We start from the raw sequence: 22384 nt of genomic DNA on the forward strand, positions 1-22384 counted from the left end.
TGTACACATTTTCCATTTTACCTACAAATATTATTTTAATTTCTTTTATGTAAAAATCTATTATTGTCACATTTGATAGATTCTGAAAATTTAATGCCTATGAACATATGGTCTCCTTTTGATAAAATGGCTGGAAAATAATTGCACATTAATTTTTTCTAATTCTTGTATCCCAGATACTAGAATAATGCCTAACATATAGCACCTACCCAAATAAGTACATACTGAATGATAGCTAAATTAATTAATAATGCATTTCCATTTTATAAATTTTACAAATAAAACTTGAGGGGAGAAAGCAGCAAAATATTCATATCCAACCACTGAATTTTCCACATTCTCTTGTTGGGCTTTATATAGATTTTTAATGCAACTGTTGCCCATTCAAAATTAACTTGTGGTTGTAGGGGACAAGAACAGGCTGCCCCAAGATGGACCACATTGGCATGAAGATTATTTTGAGTTAAAAAACAATCAAGGGGTGTCTGGGTGGCTCAGTTGGTTAAGTATCTGACTCTTGATTTCAGCTCAGGTCGTGATCTTGCTGTTTGTGAGTTTGAACCCTTCTTTGGCTCTGCACTGGCAGTGCAGAGCCTGCTTGGGATTCTCTCTCTCCTTCTCTCTCTGCCCCTCCCCTGTTCATGCTTGCGGTCTTACACTCGCTCGCTCTCTTCTCTTTCTGTCAAAATAAATAAATAAATTTTAAAAAAGCAATCAAAGCCCAGTAGATTCAGAAAAAACTCTTTACCTCTCCCATAACTGTCTGAAAAGAATTGAGCTAGAGGACCTACTTCAGGAAGAGAGCTATCACCACAGATACCTACATTATACTATGAACCAGGTATGGTAGACAGGGAGGAACTAGCAAGGCCTGTTTGATCAAGCTCCTCTATGTCCCATTATTTCTGCAGGAAGGGCCTAGCAAACATTTGTTTACCAAACACTTACTCTTTTCCATCTTCTTGTGAATTGCATTTCTTTCCCTTGAAGTTGCAGATCCCTACCTGATTCTCTTTAGTTCAGAAGGTATACCTCATTCTGTCTGTGTTTGGAATTTCCATGTCTGTATGGAATTCTGGTACATACAAAATTAAATCTGATTTTCTCCTGTTAATCTGTCTCATGTCAATTTGACTCTTAGTCCAACTAGAAGGACCTTGAGGGGATAGGAAGGTCTTTCCCCTTCCCTCATGTGGTAAAGCACCTCTGTTGGGTGACCTTAATGAGCAATGGGCTGGTTGGACTTGGAAGCTTGTTTTGCTGTTTTTTTAGTATGAATTCTTAGATATGATCTTCCTGAGCAGATACTACTTTCGAGCTCAGATTGTTGTGTCTTAGTTTTGGCTTTGTGGAGAATGCAGATTACTCTTCCTGAACCTGATACAACCCAGTCAACGGACTTCTAATAATTCATAATTTTCTTTAATCATTAAAGCAAGTATCTCACAAAAGGAGTAAATAAAAAAGAAATTCTTACTGTTTCTTGTGTGCTTCATATTTCTGGAATTTATGTTGTCCATTTTTAAGTTTTAAAGGTGTAGAATTTTCAGATCTTTCTGCTTGCTCTCCCCCACCCCCCATCCCTCTCCATCCTGCTGGACACCCTGGTTCTCAGCCCAGCTTTCCTGTTTTCGTTTTCAAAGGCCTGGCCTTCAGTAAGGTTGAGCCTTTTCTCTGTTACAAGTGCATTTCTATTTCTATGGTGGGTTCATTTAAATCAGAATGAAGCTAAATTATTTGAATTTAACTAGAAAAGAGTTTTAGGACTTAAAAGATCAACTTTCATTTATATGGAAAATACAGTTTTGTAGAATACCTTATATCTTAATGAGGTGCAAATCACTGTTTATTCTTATCCCTTTGTTAAATCTTTGTGGTCCCTGAAACTATCTTCAGGGCTATATTTTGGAACATTTGTAAGTGCAAGTTAAGATTGTGTTATTATGTACTTATTTACTGAGGTTAACTTTTAAGTCAATCCTACCAAAGTAATGACAGCAGTGTAAGCATCAGCAAAGTATGTGGAACAGCTTGGATACCACTACAAAAATGCATGCAGCTGTCTTTCTCCTTTGCATTCTTAAAACACTGTTCATTCCAACTTCTCTATTACATATTTCTGATTCACTGAATATGAAAACTCATACTGAAGCACATTTTATTAGCTGTGATTTAGTCTATTGATATAATGAGGATGGTTGAAGAAGAGGAAAAAAAAAGAAAAAAACTTACTGAAATACAGAATTTTGGCAGAATCGATAACTACTGATGTATGTACCAGAAAGACTGTGAATGATGCCATTTTACTGGACCAAAATAATTGTCCCTTTTTGTTAAGTGAAGAATGGCATCTAACTATAAATTGTAACACCAGTCGCAGTGGATATTTACTGTGGATTAGTCAATAATGTTGATGCTTTCACAGTTTAAGGATCTGAGGCTCTTTGCTTTGAATCTGAAATGAGACAAAATACAAGGAAGATGTGCAGGTACAGTACATCCAATTGACTACCAGTGGGGGACACTGTAAATTGATTAAATCTACTCTTGTGACTCGCCAGCTGTTAGCCAGAGGCATAAGGGATAGTTCAGTTTACTTTAAGAAGATAAAGTATACAATGAATTTGATAACAAGGATGCAGAGAGTAGTCAATCTTAAGCAAGAAATGTATATTTTTATTTTTTAACATGGGAAAGTATTTAAGTACTCTGAGTTATTCAATTTATAATTCTCCTTTAAGTTTTTTATTTATTTTGTTTGTTTATTTGTTTCTCCCAAGCCTAAGTTATTGACTACTACAACATTCAAGGAAGTATAGGTAGTTTGGGCCATATAATATCATAGGTATTAAATATTACTTATAGGAGAAAGAAGTAAATTAATGATTTTTTTAAGGTGGATAATGGGCAAGAATGAATCAAAAGCAAACATTGCTTTACTGACATATGTATTCCAGGGGATTAAATTTTAGACCATTTTATTTGTCCACCTTAATTAATGGTAGCCCAACTGAGGCTTAAGAGATTTTAGAATAGTAATTATGATCCAGTAGTCACTCTTCAGGGTAGTAAACTTTTTCAGTAAACTTTTCTTACTATTTGAAATTTATAATATTTAGTATATACCTCCTTTAAGAAAATGCAAATAATATGTAAGTTTATCCCCATATACAGGCTGAGTTAATGTAACATACATTGAAGAATGATAAAGATATATTTTTAATACATTTGATATGTTGTATTACTAAAAAATATATGTACTTTAACACAAAATTTTCTAATATAGTATCTTAGAAAATTGCATGTAGCATAGAGGTTTTGTAAATACTATAACAGTATGTCTGGTACTTAAATTTACCCACAAATGTTAATGAATCTCTCTCTTTCTCTCTCTCTCTCTACCCTCTTTCTTTCTCTCTCTCTACATATATATGTATACACATATATATGTGTGTGTGTATATATGCATGTATATATATATATAATATATACATATATACTTTCATAAATATTTGTGAGTAGAGTTAGCAATGAAAGGACATAAGAAAATGAAGAGCATGAGAAAGTAACGAATTGTATTTTGAAGATTAACTGAAAGGAAATATTTTAAAAAATAATAATGAGAATAGAAGGCATTGATGAGATGCCATGGATAATCTGTTTACATAGCCTTAGGTAGAAATCATATTTTCTTTGGGATACTTTTTAAATAGGCCCTATGTCATATGGCATGATGGAAAAGACATGTATTTTGAAGACAGATCTAGTTATATTCTTAGCTCTATGACTTCGTGCTGAGACTAGACAAGTTACTTAAGCTTTTGGCCTCAGTTTCCGTATTTCAAAAAGGAAATTAACAACACCCATCTTTCTGCATTGTGTTGATCCAACTGCAAAATATAAGTCAAGATAAGGGCAAATAATAAACGGTAGTTACTAGTTTTTAAGGATAAAACCTACTCATCAATAAATAGGTTGTACAATAATCATGTAACTTTAAGAGTTACTGCTGGAATTAACATCTTATTTTAAGAAGCTTTTGATTTTCGCATAGTATGAATAAGAAAGTACCATCAAGAAAACTGTTTTCCATCTATCAGATCCTAACTTGCTTTTTTTGCTTTCTAACCTATAAAATATATACCAAGACCTGAAATAAATCTCCTTATCAGATACTCTCATGTTATATATTATTAATTTCCTTTTAAGATTTTGTATAGAAATTGGATCATATATATATATATATTTTTTTTTTTTTCTTAAACTGCCCCACACAGTATTTCTAGTCCAATGATTTGGCTTCCATTCCCATTTTTAAATTTTCATTAGGGCTCATACTACTGAAGAAGCTAGATGATAACAATGATTCTAATAGATATTTTTTTTTACTGTTAGCACATGAAAAAAATTTCTGTGAAAACGTCACTGGTCCAAAATGATATGTTTCCCAATAATTTGATTTTATGATTTATCTGTTGCCTCAGTTTATGATATTTCTTGTAGACATTCGTTATGAAGCCAATAGGACAGCAATGGAAAGCAGCTGGGGTTTACTACAGGGATTTTCATTGTTTCTGGCATAATTGTAAAATTATGAGTTAGTAACCCCAAGGAAGTCTTAGTGGATAGCATCTCAGGAATTATTTTTCCACATTAAGAGAAGAGGAAGATTAGAGACAGACCTATGCTACTAAATTCATGTGATGATTTTCTTATTTCATTTTACCTTTAAAAATTTTAAGAATGAATATTCACTATGAGTTCAACAAAGAAAAAAAATATCACTACCTGTCCAAGATGGAGAGAAGGGGAAGGAAAAGACAAATGTGCTGTTCCCTGTGTGTTATCATTGCTGTCTGGTTCCTTTCACATCAGTGTCAGTCATGAAATCAGGAGTCATGAGCTTTTTGATTTGCACATATGAACTTGTTAGTGAGCAATCTCCCTCCCTTCAACTGTGCAGATATAGAAGAAACCGGCCCTCCTTGATTTTCCATTATGTCCTATCCAGAGAGGGGTTGCAAACATGTGCTGGTGTGCCCTCGTGCTCATGAGTTAAATATTTAAAAACCACAACCCTCTATTAAAGTCTGATAGGACTCCCCTCTTTGCAGGTTTGACTTTTGTAATTGAAACAAAATGGCACATGCCTGTACTACTTTCTGTATTAATTTGGCATTGTTTCTGCCCATTGTTGGCTTTATTAAAGGCCCTTCCCCTTGGCAGCCTGCTGTGTAGTTTCCAAGGGAAGCCGGTGTTCATTGCTACTCACAGGGTGTGCTGAGCAGCTGCAGGACCAGATGCTCCACTGCTGGATACTTTGTCTGACTTGAGTCTGGGGACATGGTCAGGCTGCTTAGGAGATATTTAATTTATCCAGATCCCACAGTTTTCAACTTGCTGTCAGTCATGATGAATTTGCTCCATACTTAATATTTGCAGATATTTCAATGTACAAATACTTCTTCAGATCCATACATTAAAACAGTATATGCTTTTCTTTTTTATTGTTTTCCATTTCATTATTTTCTGCTTCTAAATTAAGGAATTCCCTCTTTCTAACTAATTTTGTTTCTTTTTCTCATTTCTTAAAATGAAAACCAAGTTCCTAGGTAACCTATGTGTGAACCATAGAAACTATAAACTTTTAGCTGAATAGATGTTCCACTGTATTCCAAAAGTTTCGTTGTTATGTATTCTACTTTTCATTGTGCTCGGATGCTTTTCACTTGTTCTGTGATCTCAAGCTATTAAGGAATAAGTTAATTTTGTTCATGGTTTCAGTATTAATTTCTAATAGATTGGATTATGGTAAATATGACCAATAAAAATCTACCTTTTAGATTTTTTTAAAAAAGATTTTCTTTGTAGCAAAGTTCATGCATGTGTGTGTGAGCTCTGAAAAATGTTAAGTCCATCAGATTCATTATTTAATTAATTCTTATATATCTTTACATTTTTGGCTTTATAATTTGTCTAATTCTGAAAGAAGTATATGCCCCACATAATTCTATTTTTAGAAATTCATCTGGTATTCTTTAAAAAAATTTAATGTTATTTCATTTTTAAGAGACAGAATTAAAGCAGGGGAGGGACAGAGAAAGAGGGAGACACAGAATCTGAAGCAGGCTCCAGGCTCCAAGCTGTCAGCACAGAGCCTGACACGGTGCTCAAACTCACAAACTGCAAGATCGTGACCTGAGTTGAAGTTGGCCGCTTAACCGGCTGAGCCACCCAGGTGCCCCTGGCATTCTTAATGTATTTTTATTTTACCATTATGTTGTTTAGTGTATTTAGGTTCATGGAGTATCCTTTATTTATTTCATTGATTTTTTTTTATCATTTTGTAGGGTATACCTTTAATCTTTATTACTTTTAATTTCAGATATTTTATATGAATTTGCCTCTTCTAGCTTTTTTATTTGCCAGCTATCTATTTGCTTATCATTTTCTTTCAATCTTTATTAATTTGTTTCAAAAAGCTTTCTTGTAAAAACTGTGTTGCTTAGGTTTTATTCCTCTTAAAACATCTTTGAATTTAATGGGATGATTCATATGTTTTCTTTCAGTGTAAAAATTTATATGCTTTATTCATTTTTCTTTCATCTTACATAATGTTCATTAGGAATCTTTTTTGTTTTTTTCCCCCTATTTTCTGATTTGTTGTGTTCATCCAACTTTATTACATGCATACTTCTTAAAAAATTCTCCTAAACATTTTTGAGATCTAATAAAAAGTATACTGAGGATTAATTATAAGAATGGCACCATTTTATATATGCCTGTTTCGAGTCTTATCGTATCTCCTACCTTACATATTGACCTGTACAAGGCAAACACTATGAGAGAAGCGGATTTAGAGAAAACTTCTGTCCAGGGCCAGGTCACTCCAGTGAATTCCCTGTCACATGGACATTTCTCCTGCATAAATTCTATCTCCTGAAGAAGTATTCATGCTTATTTCATTGGTTTCTCCAGTTGTTGCATTATCTGTTCTTAAAAAAGCCCAGAGCTGGGTAATGATACCATCTAGGACTATTCCTGAATCATTGCTTCTTAATCCAACCTCATATACAAAGAACACTCTTTTCTGAAGATGAAGCCATTCCATTTTAAACCCCCTGGGCTTGCGATCTCAAACTGAATCCCTATACAAAACAGTTGAAAACGCAAAGAGAAGGGAGCATGGAATAATCTGATCTGCTCTTTGTCCAACAGCATCGTTTTCATTCACATTTAATTTTTTTTTCTATTAGTTTAAAACCAGTGTTTCCATCTTCACTCTTAGAAGTTATAGAACCATGGAGAATTCACAACACCTCACTGAGCCAGTTTTCTGAAGTTGAAAAAACAAAAACCAAATACAAATAAAAAATAATAAGAGTAATCTTAAAAATCTCATATTGTTGTTGTAATAATTAAATGACATGAGTCAAGCATTTGGGAATGTCTTTTAAAAAAAAATACCACTCCAATTAAACACAATGAAAAATAATAATCCTCTTGTTTTAAATGTGTATTCAGGGGCGCCTGGGTGGCGCAGTCGTTAAGCGTCCGACTTCAGCCAGGTCACGATCTCGCGGTCCGTGTGAGTTCGAGCCCCGCGTCAGGCTCTGGGCTGATGGCTCAGAGCCTGGAGTCTGTTTCCAATTCTGTGTCTCCCTCTCTCTCTGCCCCTCCCCCGTTCATGCTCTGTCTCTCTCTGTCCCAAAAATAAATTTAAAAAACGTGGAAAAAAATTTAAAAAAAATAAAAAATAAATGTGTATTCATTTATTTTAAGAAAAGGAGAGAGAGAGAGAGCGGGGGGGAGGGGCAGAGAGAGAGGAGGACAGAGGATCTGAAGCAAGCTCTGTGCTGATAGCAGATAGCCCAATGCAGGGCTCCAACTCGCAACTGAGATAATGACTTGAGCCAAAGTCAGATGCTTAACCAACTGAGCCACCCAGACGCCCCAGAATAATAGTCTTTTTATATCTCTTTTAAAATAAAAAAAGGAAAGTTCAAGGATGAAATTTATGGTGCATCCCTAGTAAATGTACATACAGAAGTTGTGAATAATAGATAGCTAGCATATTCTTGAACATTTAAGTATCTCAAAACATATATGTGAGATATGTAATCAACTGTAAACATTAGAAAATATAATAGAATTGCAAAAGACTTGGAAGCATGTATTTCTTTAACAATCTAAGCATTTTTTTCTTTGTCCATGAGCAATTCAATTATTTTGTTTCTGAAATAAATTAAGTAAAGCTTATTGAGTCTGATCAGCCCTTGTTCCCAGGGAATTGCAGTTCAATTTCATTTTTAATTAGAATTGAACATTTTGGATTTCTTAGCATTGGTAAGCAAGACCCAGCAATATAATGTATGTACTTAATTTGTATTAAGTTTCTGAAATTTAGTGTCAAGAGTGAACAATATGTCTGGTTAATATTTAAACACCTCACAATGTTCTGTTGTAGAAGTTTCCATTTATAAAAGCTGCTGTTCTATAACAAATTACTTTCACTTTCAAATAAACCTGTTATCACAACATGAGCAAAACTTATTCAGTTAAAAGAGAAAACAAAGTAAAGTAATTATTTACTCCAATTTGATGTGCACAATAGCTTTTAAACATTCAAAAAATGCCTAAGAAAGGTAGATATTGGCCTAAATAATTTTTGCTTAATATTACTGCTTTAATAAAGTATGTCGGCGTATTCTTATGGGATAGACATTTCTATATAAGAAACCATCTCTCATGGAAAAAGAGACTTATTCTGATGAACCTGCATGGAAAGAAGCCATGAACCGTAAAATCAGTTATGCTGATGTTTTCTCCTTTTTCACACCTGTGTGTGTATGTGGGCACGCGTGTGTGTATTCAATGGTAATCTAATGCTGCTCATCACACTGGGGCTAGTTGAGAGCTGTACATCCAAGGTATCTTTTTCCTTCATTTCTGTGCACTCAGGCATTAAACTAGCTGTGTTCTGGTCCGACTCTTGTCTTAATAAACTCCTAGAAGAGAGAGAGGAAGAGATGCGGGGAAGTTTGCAGGAGATGTGTCAGTCACCTGGTACATAGTACGTTGAAATAATACTTTGAACTAAACTCCTAGGCATCTGTGATGAAAAATGTAACAGGTAGACTTAACAGTTAATACAATTTTCAAAAGCTGACTTAGAGTCAGAATGGACCTTTGTTACCTTGTCTACTTAAAAAATATCTAAAATCTGAATAAGAATGTACATGTAGGTAATTTTTTTTTCATCCAAAGCTGCATAATGATTCTCAAGAAAATAAAAGACCCTTCTGGGGCCAGTGAAGTGGAAACTCTGTGACCTCTTACGGTTTGTGCTGTAAAAAGGCCTTGTCAATAATTTTTCTAGCCAGAATTATGAAGACAACAAATGGTGACGTATTAACTGCATGGATAAGAGACATGCACTCTGCCTGTGTTTTAGCAACTATAAGTCTTTCTAAGTAGTGCCATTAGCAAAGATAATCTGGAAATTATTTCTATTTGTATTGAATTCTCTGCAGCATCATACATCAGATTTGCTCCCTAGGGAAGAAGAAAAGCTACAAATAACCCATGTCCACATATATGTATTCCTTTAGCATGCCTAGGAATGAGAACCTCCCTTAGCTGTTCATGTCTGGTTCCTTGTCCTATGCCTGACTAAAATCTGAGTTTTACATAATTAAATAAACTAATTTCAGGAGAGGATGAGAAATTATGTCTCAGTGAAGTAGACTGCCTTTTTTAAAAAAAATAAAGTTTATTTATTTATTTTGAGAGAGACCGAGACAGCGTGAGTGGGGTAGGGGCAGAGAGAGAGGGAGACAGAGAATCCCAAGCAGGCTCAGCACTGTCAGCTTGGAGCCTTATGTGGGGCTCGAACTCATGAAACTGTAAGATCATGACCTGAGCAGAAACCAAGAGTCGGACGCTTAACCAATTGAGTCACCTAGGAGACTCAACTGCCCTTTTTTTAATGGAGAAAATCAATAAAAAGGTAACAAAAAATAGTGTTTCCTTGCTTGGTAAGGAAAATGTAGTAATCATTATCATAATTTTAAAAGATATAAACTAACATTTTAAGCACTATAATTATAAAAATTTTAAAAAGCCACTAATGCAGTTTGGGGGAAAATGTGTGACTGGGAGGATCATAGAATTTTTTATTCACATTTCCTCTAACCTAGTATATAACAAAAAGCAAACAGAGCCTGGTAATAAGTGAAGGATAATGGAAGAGTAGATTTAAGTCATGTTAATATTTACTTTTGGAAATAAACCTATGAAATTTCATCATTTTTATGTCAAGAAACATTTTTTCAGGATAACTACTTCTGGTGTTTTTTTTTTTTTCTTCCTTAATACCATTCCCTATGACAAACAAATCCAAAGAAGTCCTTCAGTTATCAACCTGGTGCTCCTCCTTCTCTTCTTCCTTTAGCATCACCAAAAAACAAACAAACAAACAAAACCCCCAAAAAACAACAAAAAAAAAAAAACAGAAAATCAAAAAAAACCCACTACCAACCTCACACATTATGTAGCATTTTATACTTCTCAAAGTCCTTCAGGCGGACTACCTCCTTTGAATCTGCCAGTCATTTTGTGTGACTTGGCAGGGCAAATGTCATCTCTTTTTATGGATGAGAAAATTGAACTGTATAGCTTTTTAGTGGCATGCCCAGCATCCTTTGCCTAATGGCTGGTCCAGTTCAAGACCTCTTCCTCTCAGTTCAGTGCTTTTTCATCTGCCATGTTGCTTGCAAGCCAAGCTACAGAAAAACAGCTCAATAAATTCAGATGTATTTCTAACAGCTTAAAACATCATATAACACTGGAAGTAGTCTAAGGTTTGAAGTTTTGCTATGGTGAAATTTATTTTTTTTCCTATGGTGAAGTTTTACAAGTACTTTGAAATATGCTCTTTATGTTACTCATTTATTTTTCCTCATATCCCTCCATTTCCACCCACTTTGGATAAGATATATATACCTTGCATCTGTATCTATATTTATATTTATACCTATATTTATATATCTTATCTATCTACAGATATATATATATCAGGTTAAAAAAAAACAAAAACACTACCAAATTGACTTTATTTTTTGTTTGTGTTTATATCATGATTCATAATACTATAAATTAAGAAAACATTGAACATCAAATATATGTCCAATCACCACAGTTTTTATTTTTCTCCCCTTCTTTGTGTATAAATTAGGAGTTCTAGTTAGTATTTCTGTTAAAGAACTAACTTTGGTAGATGGTAGAAATAGACATTTTGAATATTGATTCTTATCAAGACATTGAAACATCAGAAAATTATGTCAATAAACCTAAACAATAGCAAATTACTGTGATATCTTTAGAGATACTTAATTATTATTATTTATTATCTGTGGGTTTCTCCCCATTAAGGCTTTAGCTAAATATCTTCTTAGTTAAGAATATTGGAAACATATATTAAAAATTTTTAAAAATAGTAAATTTTGGAATAGTCAAAGTAATGTTCTGTCTGTAACTAATATGCTATAACTATAACTAATACAACACTGTATGCTAATTATATCTCAATAAAAATAGAAAAATAAGTAAATTTTAAAAACTAAATTATGTGAAGAGCTTTACACTTTTTCTTTGATGTTTCTTATTCAACTAGACAATTACAGATTCCCAGAGATGCACATAAGTGAGTATGTGAGGCCCTGTTCTCTCCACCAACAATCTCTTCCTCTCTCATACATTCATATATATATATATATATATATATATATATATATATATATAAGCACTAACAATAGTAAGTTGGTAAGTCAGAAGCTTACGCCTTTATGATTTAATTTCTAAATATATATAGTGTTAGCATTATTTTTTGTTCCTGTTGAACATGATTTGTGTGGTTTAAAAGCAACAGCATGTCTACAGATGAAAAGTAGTCCATGCAGTTGGTAATATCAACAATATATTTACTAATAGCAATTGTATATTTTCTCCAATATTAGCTATAATTAATTAAATCATCTGAGAAAAATTGATAAAGACCAATACCTTTTAGTGTTTTTGATTCATGAACCACCTTGACAGAGGAAAAGACCCCCGGCCACTGTGTTTACTATCCGAATCTCAAATCCGTCTCCTTGAAAATAAAATTATTTAGGTTAATACTTGCTCATCCCTCCTCTATCATTGTATTCTCAGCCTAGAACCTAGAATAAAAGATTCATGTTACATAGGTGGATCCATCATGGATAGGAAATAGAAATAAAATACAACATTCTCTTCAATATTTTTAAGCTACGGTTGGAAACATGATATCATAATTTTATTTTTTGAATTAGGCTTCTACTATGCAGAAAACATTGCAAAAGTTGTCAAATAATATGAATTAAAAATCTGAAAGAAATTTGCCAAGTTACATTTTTCATGGTTTGAAAGTAATATAGTTTAATGGGAAAAGGAAAATAAATTATGAGGACACATTACTCTGAATATGCCATTAACTATGTGGCGTGAACTAGTCATCCTTATGTCATGATTATTTTATTTGTGAAATAAGAATAATTCCACAGACCACAATGAGATATTAGTTTAAAGTGAAATAAACATTTTATACCTGAGGATACCTTAAAAATAGGAGATCTTTCCTCCCTCCCTCCTCCTTCCCTCCCTCCCTCCCTCCTTCCCTCCCTTTCTTCCTCTCTTCCTTCCTTCCTTCCTTCCTTCCTTCCTTCCTTCCTTCCTTCCTTTTTGAATTATAATGATAAAAGTTGAGGATTCTTTTTACAACTTCCATAGCAGGCTTAACTTTCTGCATTACTTCAAGTTTTTTTCTTCACAAAAGTAGAAGGTCATTGCTTCTTATTAATCTCACCAGAATTATTTAAATAACTTTGGATACATTAAGCAAAGCAATTTGAAATCCAAGTAGAGGTGTTCAGTGAAATCAAAAAAAGAATGCTGTGATTATGCCTTGGATATACTCAGTCTGATTACAGTGAATATTCCTCACCATAATAGTCTTTTTTTTTCCTTTAACAAAGAAAGGTGAGTTTATTTCTGAAACATAACAAAGCAAACAGGAATCTTACAAATGTCTTTAATGGTATACTGACAATACAATACATAATTAAAGGGCCAAACCACAAACCTATTAATAGGGAAAACAATCTCAAGAAGGAAGAATAACATAAAATTTAAGCCCTGAAGTCAAAATATCTGATTAAGGAATATATTACATTCTGATATTTTCATCTTTCATATATGCCAGAGCTATGTAATTTAAATGAATAAGAATGTGCTATGAAATGTTTGATTCATGTTTTTTTAAGTTTATTTTTATTTTTATTTTTCTGTCACTAAAGCCATGAATCCTTAACACATTCTGTTATAATGCATATCAATTCCGCTGACAGTACTTTGTAAAAATCCAGGTCTTTTTAGCAATCTAAATAAATAGGCATATAATTCACACAGTATTGATTCCAGTGTCCTCTCGGAAAGAAAATCACAGCAAGAGAATCTGATGTGTTTTATAAATTCACCCTTTAGCCAGTCTATTTGTCTTTGTAAAGGATGGATGTGTTATTGAAAGCAAAGTTGTGCTTTAGCAGAAAGATTGCCAGAGTTGAATTTGGAAAATTCTAGTTTGATCCCTGGAATTGCCACTTAGTAGTTCAGACCATGGATCAAGCTCTTATCCTTTCTGAATTACAATTTCAACAACTACTTAGTGGAAGTTGACATGACATATTTGATGTTCTGAATGAAATTCAACAAATAACTTTGGGGATACTATCTGACTCATAGTAGATGTGCAATTAGTACTAGATGATTTGGCTTAAAAAAGACTCAGAAGGCTTAGATACTGATCACAAATATTTTTCCAAGTCTTTGTATAAAGTGTGGCACCTTCTGTGAATGTATGAGTTTGCTAGGGCTGCCATAACAAAACACCACAGTTTGGGTATTTTGGGTAGTTTAAAGAGAAAATTTCTCACAGCTTGAGGGTGCTGATAATTTAAGATCAATGTGTTAACAAGTTTGGTTTAGCCTGAGGCCTTTCTTTTTGGCTAACCACCTCCTTTTTGCTGTGTCCTCATGTGCCTTTTCTCCATGTACACACATCTCTGATACGTCTTTTCTTCTTCAGGACACTAGTCATACTGGATTAGAGTCCATAAATATGACCTCATTTAACCTTAATTACCTCTTCAAAGACTCTATTTCCAAATATAGTCACATTCTGAGGTACTGAAGATTAGGACTTAAGCATATGTATCTTAAGGTGAAAAAAATTCAGCCCATAACAGTAGACTGTAATTTTATCTGTAAGACTAAGGTCCTCTTATTGTTATATTTGCTCTTGTTTTCACATGAAGACTCAGAAAGCTTTTCTAGCTATGAAGGCCAGAAGAATGGTTCTAGTGCTTGGACAGTGTTTTAAGGAACCTAAGTAACAGAGGAAAGAAAACACAAGCTTTCAACTTCAGGTTCTTGAAATTAGGTGGTAGTTGAGGGATTCCATGCATTGTAACCAGTGAAAATAAAAAGAGCAAGGCTGACATTTGATGGATTCAAAAGGATGAATTGACAACTTAGGAACATCTATGAATGGATTGAAGTCTAGTTGTGGAATTCACATTGAAGATACTGAGGAAGTGGATTGACTACCTCATAACAGCACCTTCATTCTGGAAGAGAAAAAAAAATGTTTTCGTTGAAAAGTAAGAACAGAAGTTAATAAGTGTCAGGAATCAGAACAGGGTCCTTTCGCTTTCACTCTTCCTGGCTTTGATCTTCTTTGAATGATTTTTTTCTCCCCCTGAATATAGGAATACCATACAGCCACCCACATGCTGCCTGCCCGAAGACAGTGGAAATATAAACCTATGTGGGACCATTTTTAGGTACCAAACTACTTACTCTCTGAGTGAGTAGTTTTCAGGGAGCTTTGAGATTTGTAAGATCTGTTCAATAAGGCTGCTATATCCTGCCCGTGGATTTGTAGTACCATTTATTTCAGAAGCAATTATTTGGCAACTGTTAAGACCTAGCTTTATACACTATACACAAGGAGAAATGTATTAATATGTTTCACAGAAAGAAATATGGGATCAGCCTCCTTGAAGTTAGCCAAAGACATTTTATCTGCAAGACCCTGTCAACAAGACAAACTCACATGTTCAAATCCTAGTGTGCTAGTCTCTAACACTCCTTGTCTCTACTCTTAGATAACAAAACATAAAATGAAATAACACAAAAATCAAAACAAAATAATTCTGTTTTAATTATGTATTTTTATGGAAGTTTAAGCATAACACGTCTAATTGAGTGTGTGTGTGTGTGTATGTGTGTGTGTGTTAATTTCAGAAATAAGCTGGTTTAATACTTCTACTCACATTCCAGCACATGTATATCCAAGCTGCCGCAAAATGTATTGCATGTTTTCCAGCCAGTGGGTGTGAAATGTAGAGCAAAATAATATTCATGTAATACACTTGTACCCATATGCACTGTGTATTCATTTGTTCATTCATTGATACACACACTAATTTATTCATTAACTTAAAAAGAGAAAAATCATTTGGTAGCAGGTACTATTCTAGGCACTGGGGATATAAATTGAAGCTACAGCATTCTTGTCTTCAAGCAGATCACAATCTAGTGCTACTAAAAATACCCATAAAATCCTTATTAATTCCTGTAGATAAAAAATACAGTAGGGGCACCTGGGTGCCTCAGTCAGTTAAGCATCCAACTTCAGCTTAGGTCATGATTTCACAGTTTGTGAGTTCAAGCCCCATGCTGGGCTCTGTGCTGCCAGCTCAGAGCCTGGAGCCTGGTTTGGATTCTGTGTCTCCCTCTCTCCCTGCCCTTCCCCTGCTTATGCTCTGTCTATCTCTCTCAAAAATAAACATTAAAAAAGTTAAATACAATAAAATTTTACTTTGAGGACTATAATTGCTTCAAATAATGTCTCGTTTGTTGGTGGAATTATGACCTAGCTTGAAGGGAGTTGACTGACTCTGCATATAGAAACCGAAGTGTCCCAGGGTAGACTAGGGACCATTTCTCAGTTACTAGCCCAGCCCGTATCTCAGGCACCAAAGACTTAGTAAGTCCTTGAGCTAAATAAAAGGGTAGGAGGCTGATTTAATGATTTCTACTTTCATGGAAATGTGTTCCTATAGTATTTTATGTAAATTAGGAAATGGTGCCCTTGCAGGGTGATACAGACTGATGGCTCAGTACACTATTCTAGCCTGTGGCTGTGAGTTGCTTCTTCATGACCTTGTAACACTTGAGCTCAGGGCCATTTGCTTGACTCATTTTTTGTGTCTCCCTCTTATGTCAAATACTCTCTTAGTTTACAAGGTAGAAAACATGATGAAGAACGCTAAACTTATCACGTAATATACTTGAGAGAGAGAAACAAAAGATAATCAAACTTCTGTGTTAAGAAATCTTAGCTTTACATTTGCCTTCTCTTTTCATGAATTAGACCCCCCGTAGAATCATCCTAGGTCTCAAGTGATCTAAAAGTATGAAGGGTTCTGGGCAGGGCTAATACCTTCTACTTGTGCTCCCAGGGACAGTCAAAAGCAGACAACCCAGTGACAGCTTAGCTTACTCCTTTTTATATTGACTTGCCTTTGAATGCATTTTTAAAGAATATGATCTCACTAGAAGAGTAGATCCTTTGAATATTTTAGGTAACCACTACCTCACCATGTTCAAAATGCATTTCTAACAATGTAGAGGAACATTTGTTATTTGATTTAATATAGGCAGTTTCCTCAATTGCCAACTTCATTGGAAATCCCGTAATAATTTCTGAAACTAGGCCACCAAGTTACTTATTTAGGAGCTCTGTGGTGGCCAGAAAGGGACAGCATCATGAACCAGATTTGACAACATTGAAGACCTGTCCCCCTCAGGTCCAACCATTACAGACAGAGGATGGGAAGAGGGGATAAAATCACATATAAGGCTATCTCTTCAGGGTTGTAGGGAGGTAATCAACTCTGGCAAGAGATACTATACTATTAAACTACATAGCTTCATTATAAGCTGTCAAGTATAGAAAAATATCATGGTATATATTGATTATAGAAGAAATCACAATGTATTACCAGTCATAAGCACAAGAAGCAAAATATGCAACTGTAGCATTTTATTTTTGACTATGATAAATTCTAAGTCACGAGGTGTCATAAAGTTTAAGCAGTCAAATAGTTAATGTATTGACCTTTTTAAAAGAGATTTTTTGAAGATAATTTGACTATCCCACTGAAGCAGGGTCAACAACAACCAAAAAATGTGGAGCATCACTTGCCTTTCTTGTGTCCATGGCAGACATCTCTCATAGAGCTATTTTCCACTTTTCACTGACCCTGAACTCGCAATGCTTCCCCAGGCAGCCACTAGTTGCCAGTTAATTGGGGTTAACACTTAAGATGAAAACTATTAATCATTCCACTGGGTAACTGACTTCCTAAGAGCAGGCACTTTGTCCTACTTATCTCCATATGCCAATACCAGCATATTATGTGCAAAAGTGACATTCAGTATATAGTAGTGAATGGATAAGTACCCCAAGAATCACAAAAATTTTCACTATCAGGTAGTTCTTCAGAAAATATGCAAGTGACCAAAATTATGAGCAAAAATAAATTTAACGTCACTTGTAATTTTTAAAAAAATGGACGGTAAATTTTTGGCTAGATTGGCAAATATTTCTTAAAAAGTAATATTCAATGCTGGTGATGGAGGAAATAAGTACTCAGATATATGACTGGTAAGAATGTAGCTAGTTATATATAGCTTTTCTGGAGGGAAAATATTTTATCGAAAATCATAAAAAATAGTAATACTTTCACCTACAAATTCTTTCTGTAGAAATATATTTCATGAAAATATACATTTGTGCAATGATTTAGCTATAAGGAAGTTTGTTGAAGTATGATACAAAAAGTTAAATTTCATGTAAATAACAGTCAAGGATTGGTTAAATAACATTTGGCAGCATTTCTACATCTTATTATTGTATTATTTATAGCATTCACATATATACAGTGTACAACTATTAATGTTATATGAAAGTGTACTTATCAGCATGGACCAATATTTAGTATATGGTATGATGAGAAAAAAAAGAAAGGTTGCAAAATTTATGGTAAGTGGTCTTATTTTGTAAGTATATGTGTATATGTGCCTAAGCCCTAATAAAAGAGTTTAGAAATATTAACATTTACTACTTTTTGACAGACAGGATAATAGGATTGTTACTATTTGCCTGTATCTTTTTTTTGTCTAGTGATCATGAATTACTTAATTTTTTTAAAGTAATTTTTAATACTTAGAAATTGTTTTCTGGAGTTGTTCATATTTCTTTCTTAATATGTTCTCCTATAGTAAGCAGAACATTCAAAATCATTCCATTGATCATTTTTTTTAGAAATAGCAATTTCAGCATCTAAACATTAGAAACCCTCCCTAAGGACTTCAGTGTGAGCTTTTCAGAGTCAGTCTTAAATCCAGCCTTCTTATCAACATGTTATTTGCTCTTTTTTCCTTTTCTCATTTATCCCCCCTCCCTAAATTCTTCTCCCTTTTCATTAAAGCACTGATAGGAAAAACATGACTCAACATGTGAGTCAAACATTCTTTGCTTAGGGTATCAGGGTTATTTTTTTCTGATTGATAATAAAGTATGTTTAATATAATATGTATTAATTAAAATAATATGTACTTGTCCATTATTCAAAAATGGGAAATTACAGAATATTTTAAAGGAGTTGAAAAAATGCCATGAATGTGATGTACTTACATCAAGTATTTTTATTTTTCTACTATAACTTCTTTTATGTAAAAACCATATTGTAGGTACAATTGTGTTTTATTTTTCCAATAGAAGCACATCCTAAGTATTTTCTTAGAGTTCTCTTTTTTCAAGAGTAGCTGCCATGCCAAACCAGCATCTTTCTCATTCGTTCTTTCATTTAGCGACACTCTTGAATGTCTACTATGTGCCCCCTAAGTGCAAGTGAACATTGGAAGAGAAGATAAGCATGATTCTGTCCTCATGGTGGGGTCCAGCCAGATCCACAAGCTACTGTATTGCTTAGTCCACTGTAAAAATAAACAAGAGAAGCAGTAATTGAGAAGTGAAGCACAAGTGTTAGTTAGAGTCACACAGTGAATTGCAACTGCCTACACTTAATGTGATTACTAGCCATCATCTCCATCATTTCTCTCCCCAGTGTCCCCTAAGTACCTTTCCCCTCTCAGGAGAAACAAATGGATTAGCAAATTATGATTATTGTTTTCCACATCAGGTAAATCACCCTAAAGTATACAAGCTCTTTACCCCAAAAAATTAATTTACCAAGTTAAAACAAAAAGAACATGAAATGTCAAGTTCATCCTCCCCATCATACTTACTGAAGAAGAGAGAAGAATCTGCATTAGATATGTTTCAAATGAAGTAGTCAGGAATTGTTTTCTTTTTTTTAAGTTTATTTATTTATTTTGAGAGAGAGAGACAGAGAGAGAGAGATTAGGGAAAGGGGCAGAAAGAGAGGGAGAGAGAGATCCCAAGCAGGCTCCACACTGTCAACCCAGAGCCTGACATGGGGCTTCATCTCATGGACCGCAAGATCATGACCTGAGCTGAAATCAAGAGTCAGATGCTTAACCAACTAAGCCACTTAGCTACCCCATTCAGGAACTACTTTCAAAATCCTTAGTGACAGAGACAGAGCAGGAACTCACCATTCAGAGGGAGGCCCCTTAGTTCCTTGTATCCTCAGTTGCTATATCTGGGAGATCTGGTTTGCCCACCCAGGGCAGAGTTCAGAGTGACTGGTATAGTGGGGGCCCTCAGGAAGGTTCAGGACAGTAGATATTTGCATCTGATATTTTTAATAGTTTTTTTTTTCTCCTCTTTTAGCTTTCTTTATTGGAAAAGGCTGGATTTGGTGGTGTTCTTCTATATATTGATCCTTGTGATTTACCAAAGACTGCAAATCTTAGCTATGATACCTTCATGGTGTCACTGAACCCAGGAGGAGACCCTTCTACGCCTGGTTATCCAAGTGTGGGTAAGTGTGTTGTTAATCTTTATTATCCTCTTAACTATTACAGGTTGTAATTTATGAGTACATACCACCTAAATTAATCAAGGAATGGCAAAGTTGGAAAATTCTTACCACCCATATTTAAAAAATGATTTTTTTTATCTGCTCAAATTATAGGCTACCCTTTGTTGGAATAAAACTCTTTTGGAAGTCTGTAATAGATGTTTGGGTAAATTGCAGTATTGTGAACAAAGAGAAAACATATTTTATATTATTATTGATTGACTTAAAGATAAATTAATACTCTGTGGGACAGGCACTCCAAATAGTGGAAAACATAAAAATACCTAGAAGGATGAAATAGCTGCTGCTTTCGGATGTCTGTAACTACTTTCAGTACTGAGTCTAGGGTTACACATGGTCTTGAGTGAGTAGTGGAAATAATGTTGGAGAAGAATGGAGTTAATATGAACGACTTGTCTGGCTCCCTAAAGGAAGGGATCAGTCACTGGTGGCATAGAGATGGCCATCTTTGCATCAAATATCCTTCCCTTTCTCAATAAGTTGTGTTCATGTTATTGGGGAGGTCATGTGGTAGAGAGAAGACACCTGTGATTTTGGCAGGTGCTTCCTGCATCATTGAATTTTTGTCCAGTGTATTAACAAGTAGTCCGTTAATACAGACTTGGCCAAAGAAGAAGTTCTGTGAACCTTCTTCCAGGGTGATAGTAACCCATTAACCATGACACTGCTGCCAGTAATTAAAGTAACAAAAACTTCATGTAATAATTCACGTATTTTGCCAAAATTTCTCCCTGTTTTCCAGAAAACATCACAAAGAACATTCTAATTATCTTCTTCAAGTCCAGTTATCCTCTCTCTATCTGTATTAACTTCTCTGCTTAATCAATAACTCTCCAAGAAAGAAGTCTATCAAGTCAAATATGAGTTATAATTTATAAATTGTGTTAGGTCTACTGGTGACTGCTTTGTCCTCCCACGTACACTTTAAATAATCTATTTAAGAATTTTTCTTGAGACCTTATTGATCTGTGTTTTTACAGTCTATTGTCTCATTGTTAGAATTTTGAAATTAAAATTAGGAAGTGCCCATCTACAATTTCTAGGCATCACCAAAAATATCATTCCACCTCTCCCATTTACAAATGCTCTGACTTCCCTGGGCTGTTAAAGCTCAGCATCAGGCTTGTACATGTGGAGGCTAACTCTTGGTGATGAATCAGTAGGCTGCCATGCTATCGTAAAGCTACTTTATGAATACTCCTTTTAAATTGGTAAATTGCTCAATCACCCCCATTTGCTCTTAACATTGTTTTTGGCTCCAGTCATTTCATAAATTAGAATCCGGTATTATCTAGCAAAATGTTGGTCAGATTCTCAGGCAATCTCAGAATGCTTTTTTTCCCCCTTTTTCTTTTCTCTTATTTTCTTTGAAATAACTTCAACTCACAAACAATTTTAAATAGAGAATTTAGAAAATCTGTGTAACTTAAGGCCAGCTTTCTCTCGTATTAACATCTTACATAATATTATGCAGGTACCAAAGCCATAAAATTAGCATTGATAAAGTGCTGTTAACTAATTATAGACTTTTTTTTTTTTTTTCTGACCCAGTATCCTGTCTGGAATTCCATGCTACATTTCAGTTACCTTGTCTCCTTACTCCTCTCCAATCTGAAATAATCCCTCAGTATCTCTTTTATTACCCTGACCCTTTGAAGAATACTGGCAGTTTATTTTGTAGAATCTCTCAACTGAGTTTGTCCAATATTTTCTAATGATTAAATTGTGGTTATAGGTTTTTGGCAGGAATACTGCAGAAGAGATGGTGTGCCCTCCTCAGTGTATTATGTGAGGAGGTACATATTGCGGATATGCGTCATTTCCCATGCTATTAACTTTTATCCCTTGGTTATGAAAACTATGTGTTTCAAACTGGTGTTTGCCAGTTTTCTCTCCTGTATTGGTACTATTTTTCCCCATTGTAATTCATGGATATCTTCTGGGAAGATACTAGAAGGATACCTAAATATCCTCTTTTTTATTGTACTTTCCTCATAAATAACAGCATTCATCAATGACTCTTGTTTGTTACAATTATTTCTGTGGTATTTGCTAAAGCATGATTTTCTACTTCCATCATTCCTTTAGAATCCTTCTTACAGAAGCATTTTTATAATGTGAGTAATTACACTTGCTGCCTACATTCTTAAACAAAGATGAAATAACTAACCATTTGGGGCAAAATTGTAAGTCAGAATTCTTAGGCC

The 22384-nt window shown here is 34.4% G+C and overlaps 1 protein-coding gene across 7 annotated transcripts in view; it reads left to right on the plus strand.

The window, feature by feature from the left end:
• NAALADL2 (N-acetylated alpha-linked acidic dipeptidase like 2) overlaps nt 1-22384 on the plus strand; it is a 1339397-nt gene that overhangs the window by 837665 nt on the left and 479348 nt on the right. For all 7 annotated transcript variants that reach the window (XM_040480794.1, XM_040480792.1, XM_040480793.1 and 4 more), the window contains one exon: nt 19967-20117. In XM_040480794.1, coding sequence (XP_040336728.1) covers nt 19967-20117 — 151 coding nt within the window. The remainder of the gene's footprint in view (nt 1-19966; nt 20118-22384) is intronic.

Source organism: Herpailurus yagouaroundi, unplaced genomic scaffold (assembly GCF_014898765.1).
Source record: "Herpailurus yagouaroundi ecotype Mexico unplaced genomic scaffold, PumYag 159, whole genome shotgun sequence".
In the NCBI taxonomy this organism is placed as follows: Eukaryota; Metazoa; Chordata; class Mammalia; order Carnivora; family Felidae; genus Herpailurus; species Herpailurus yagouaroundi.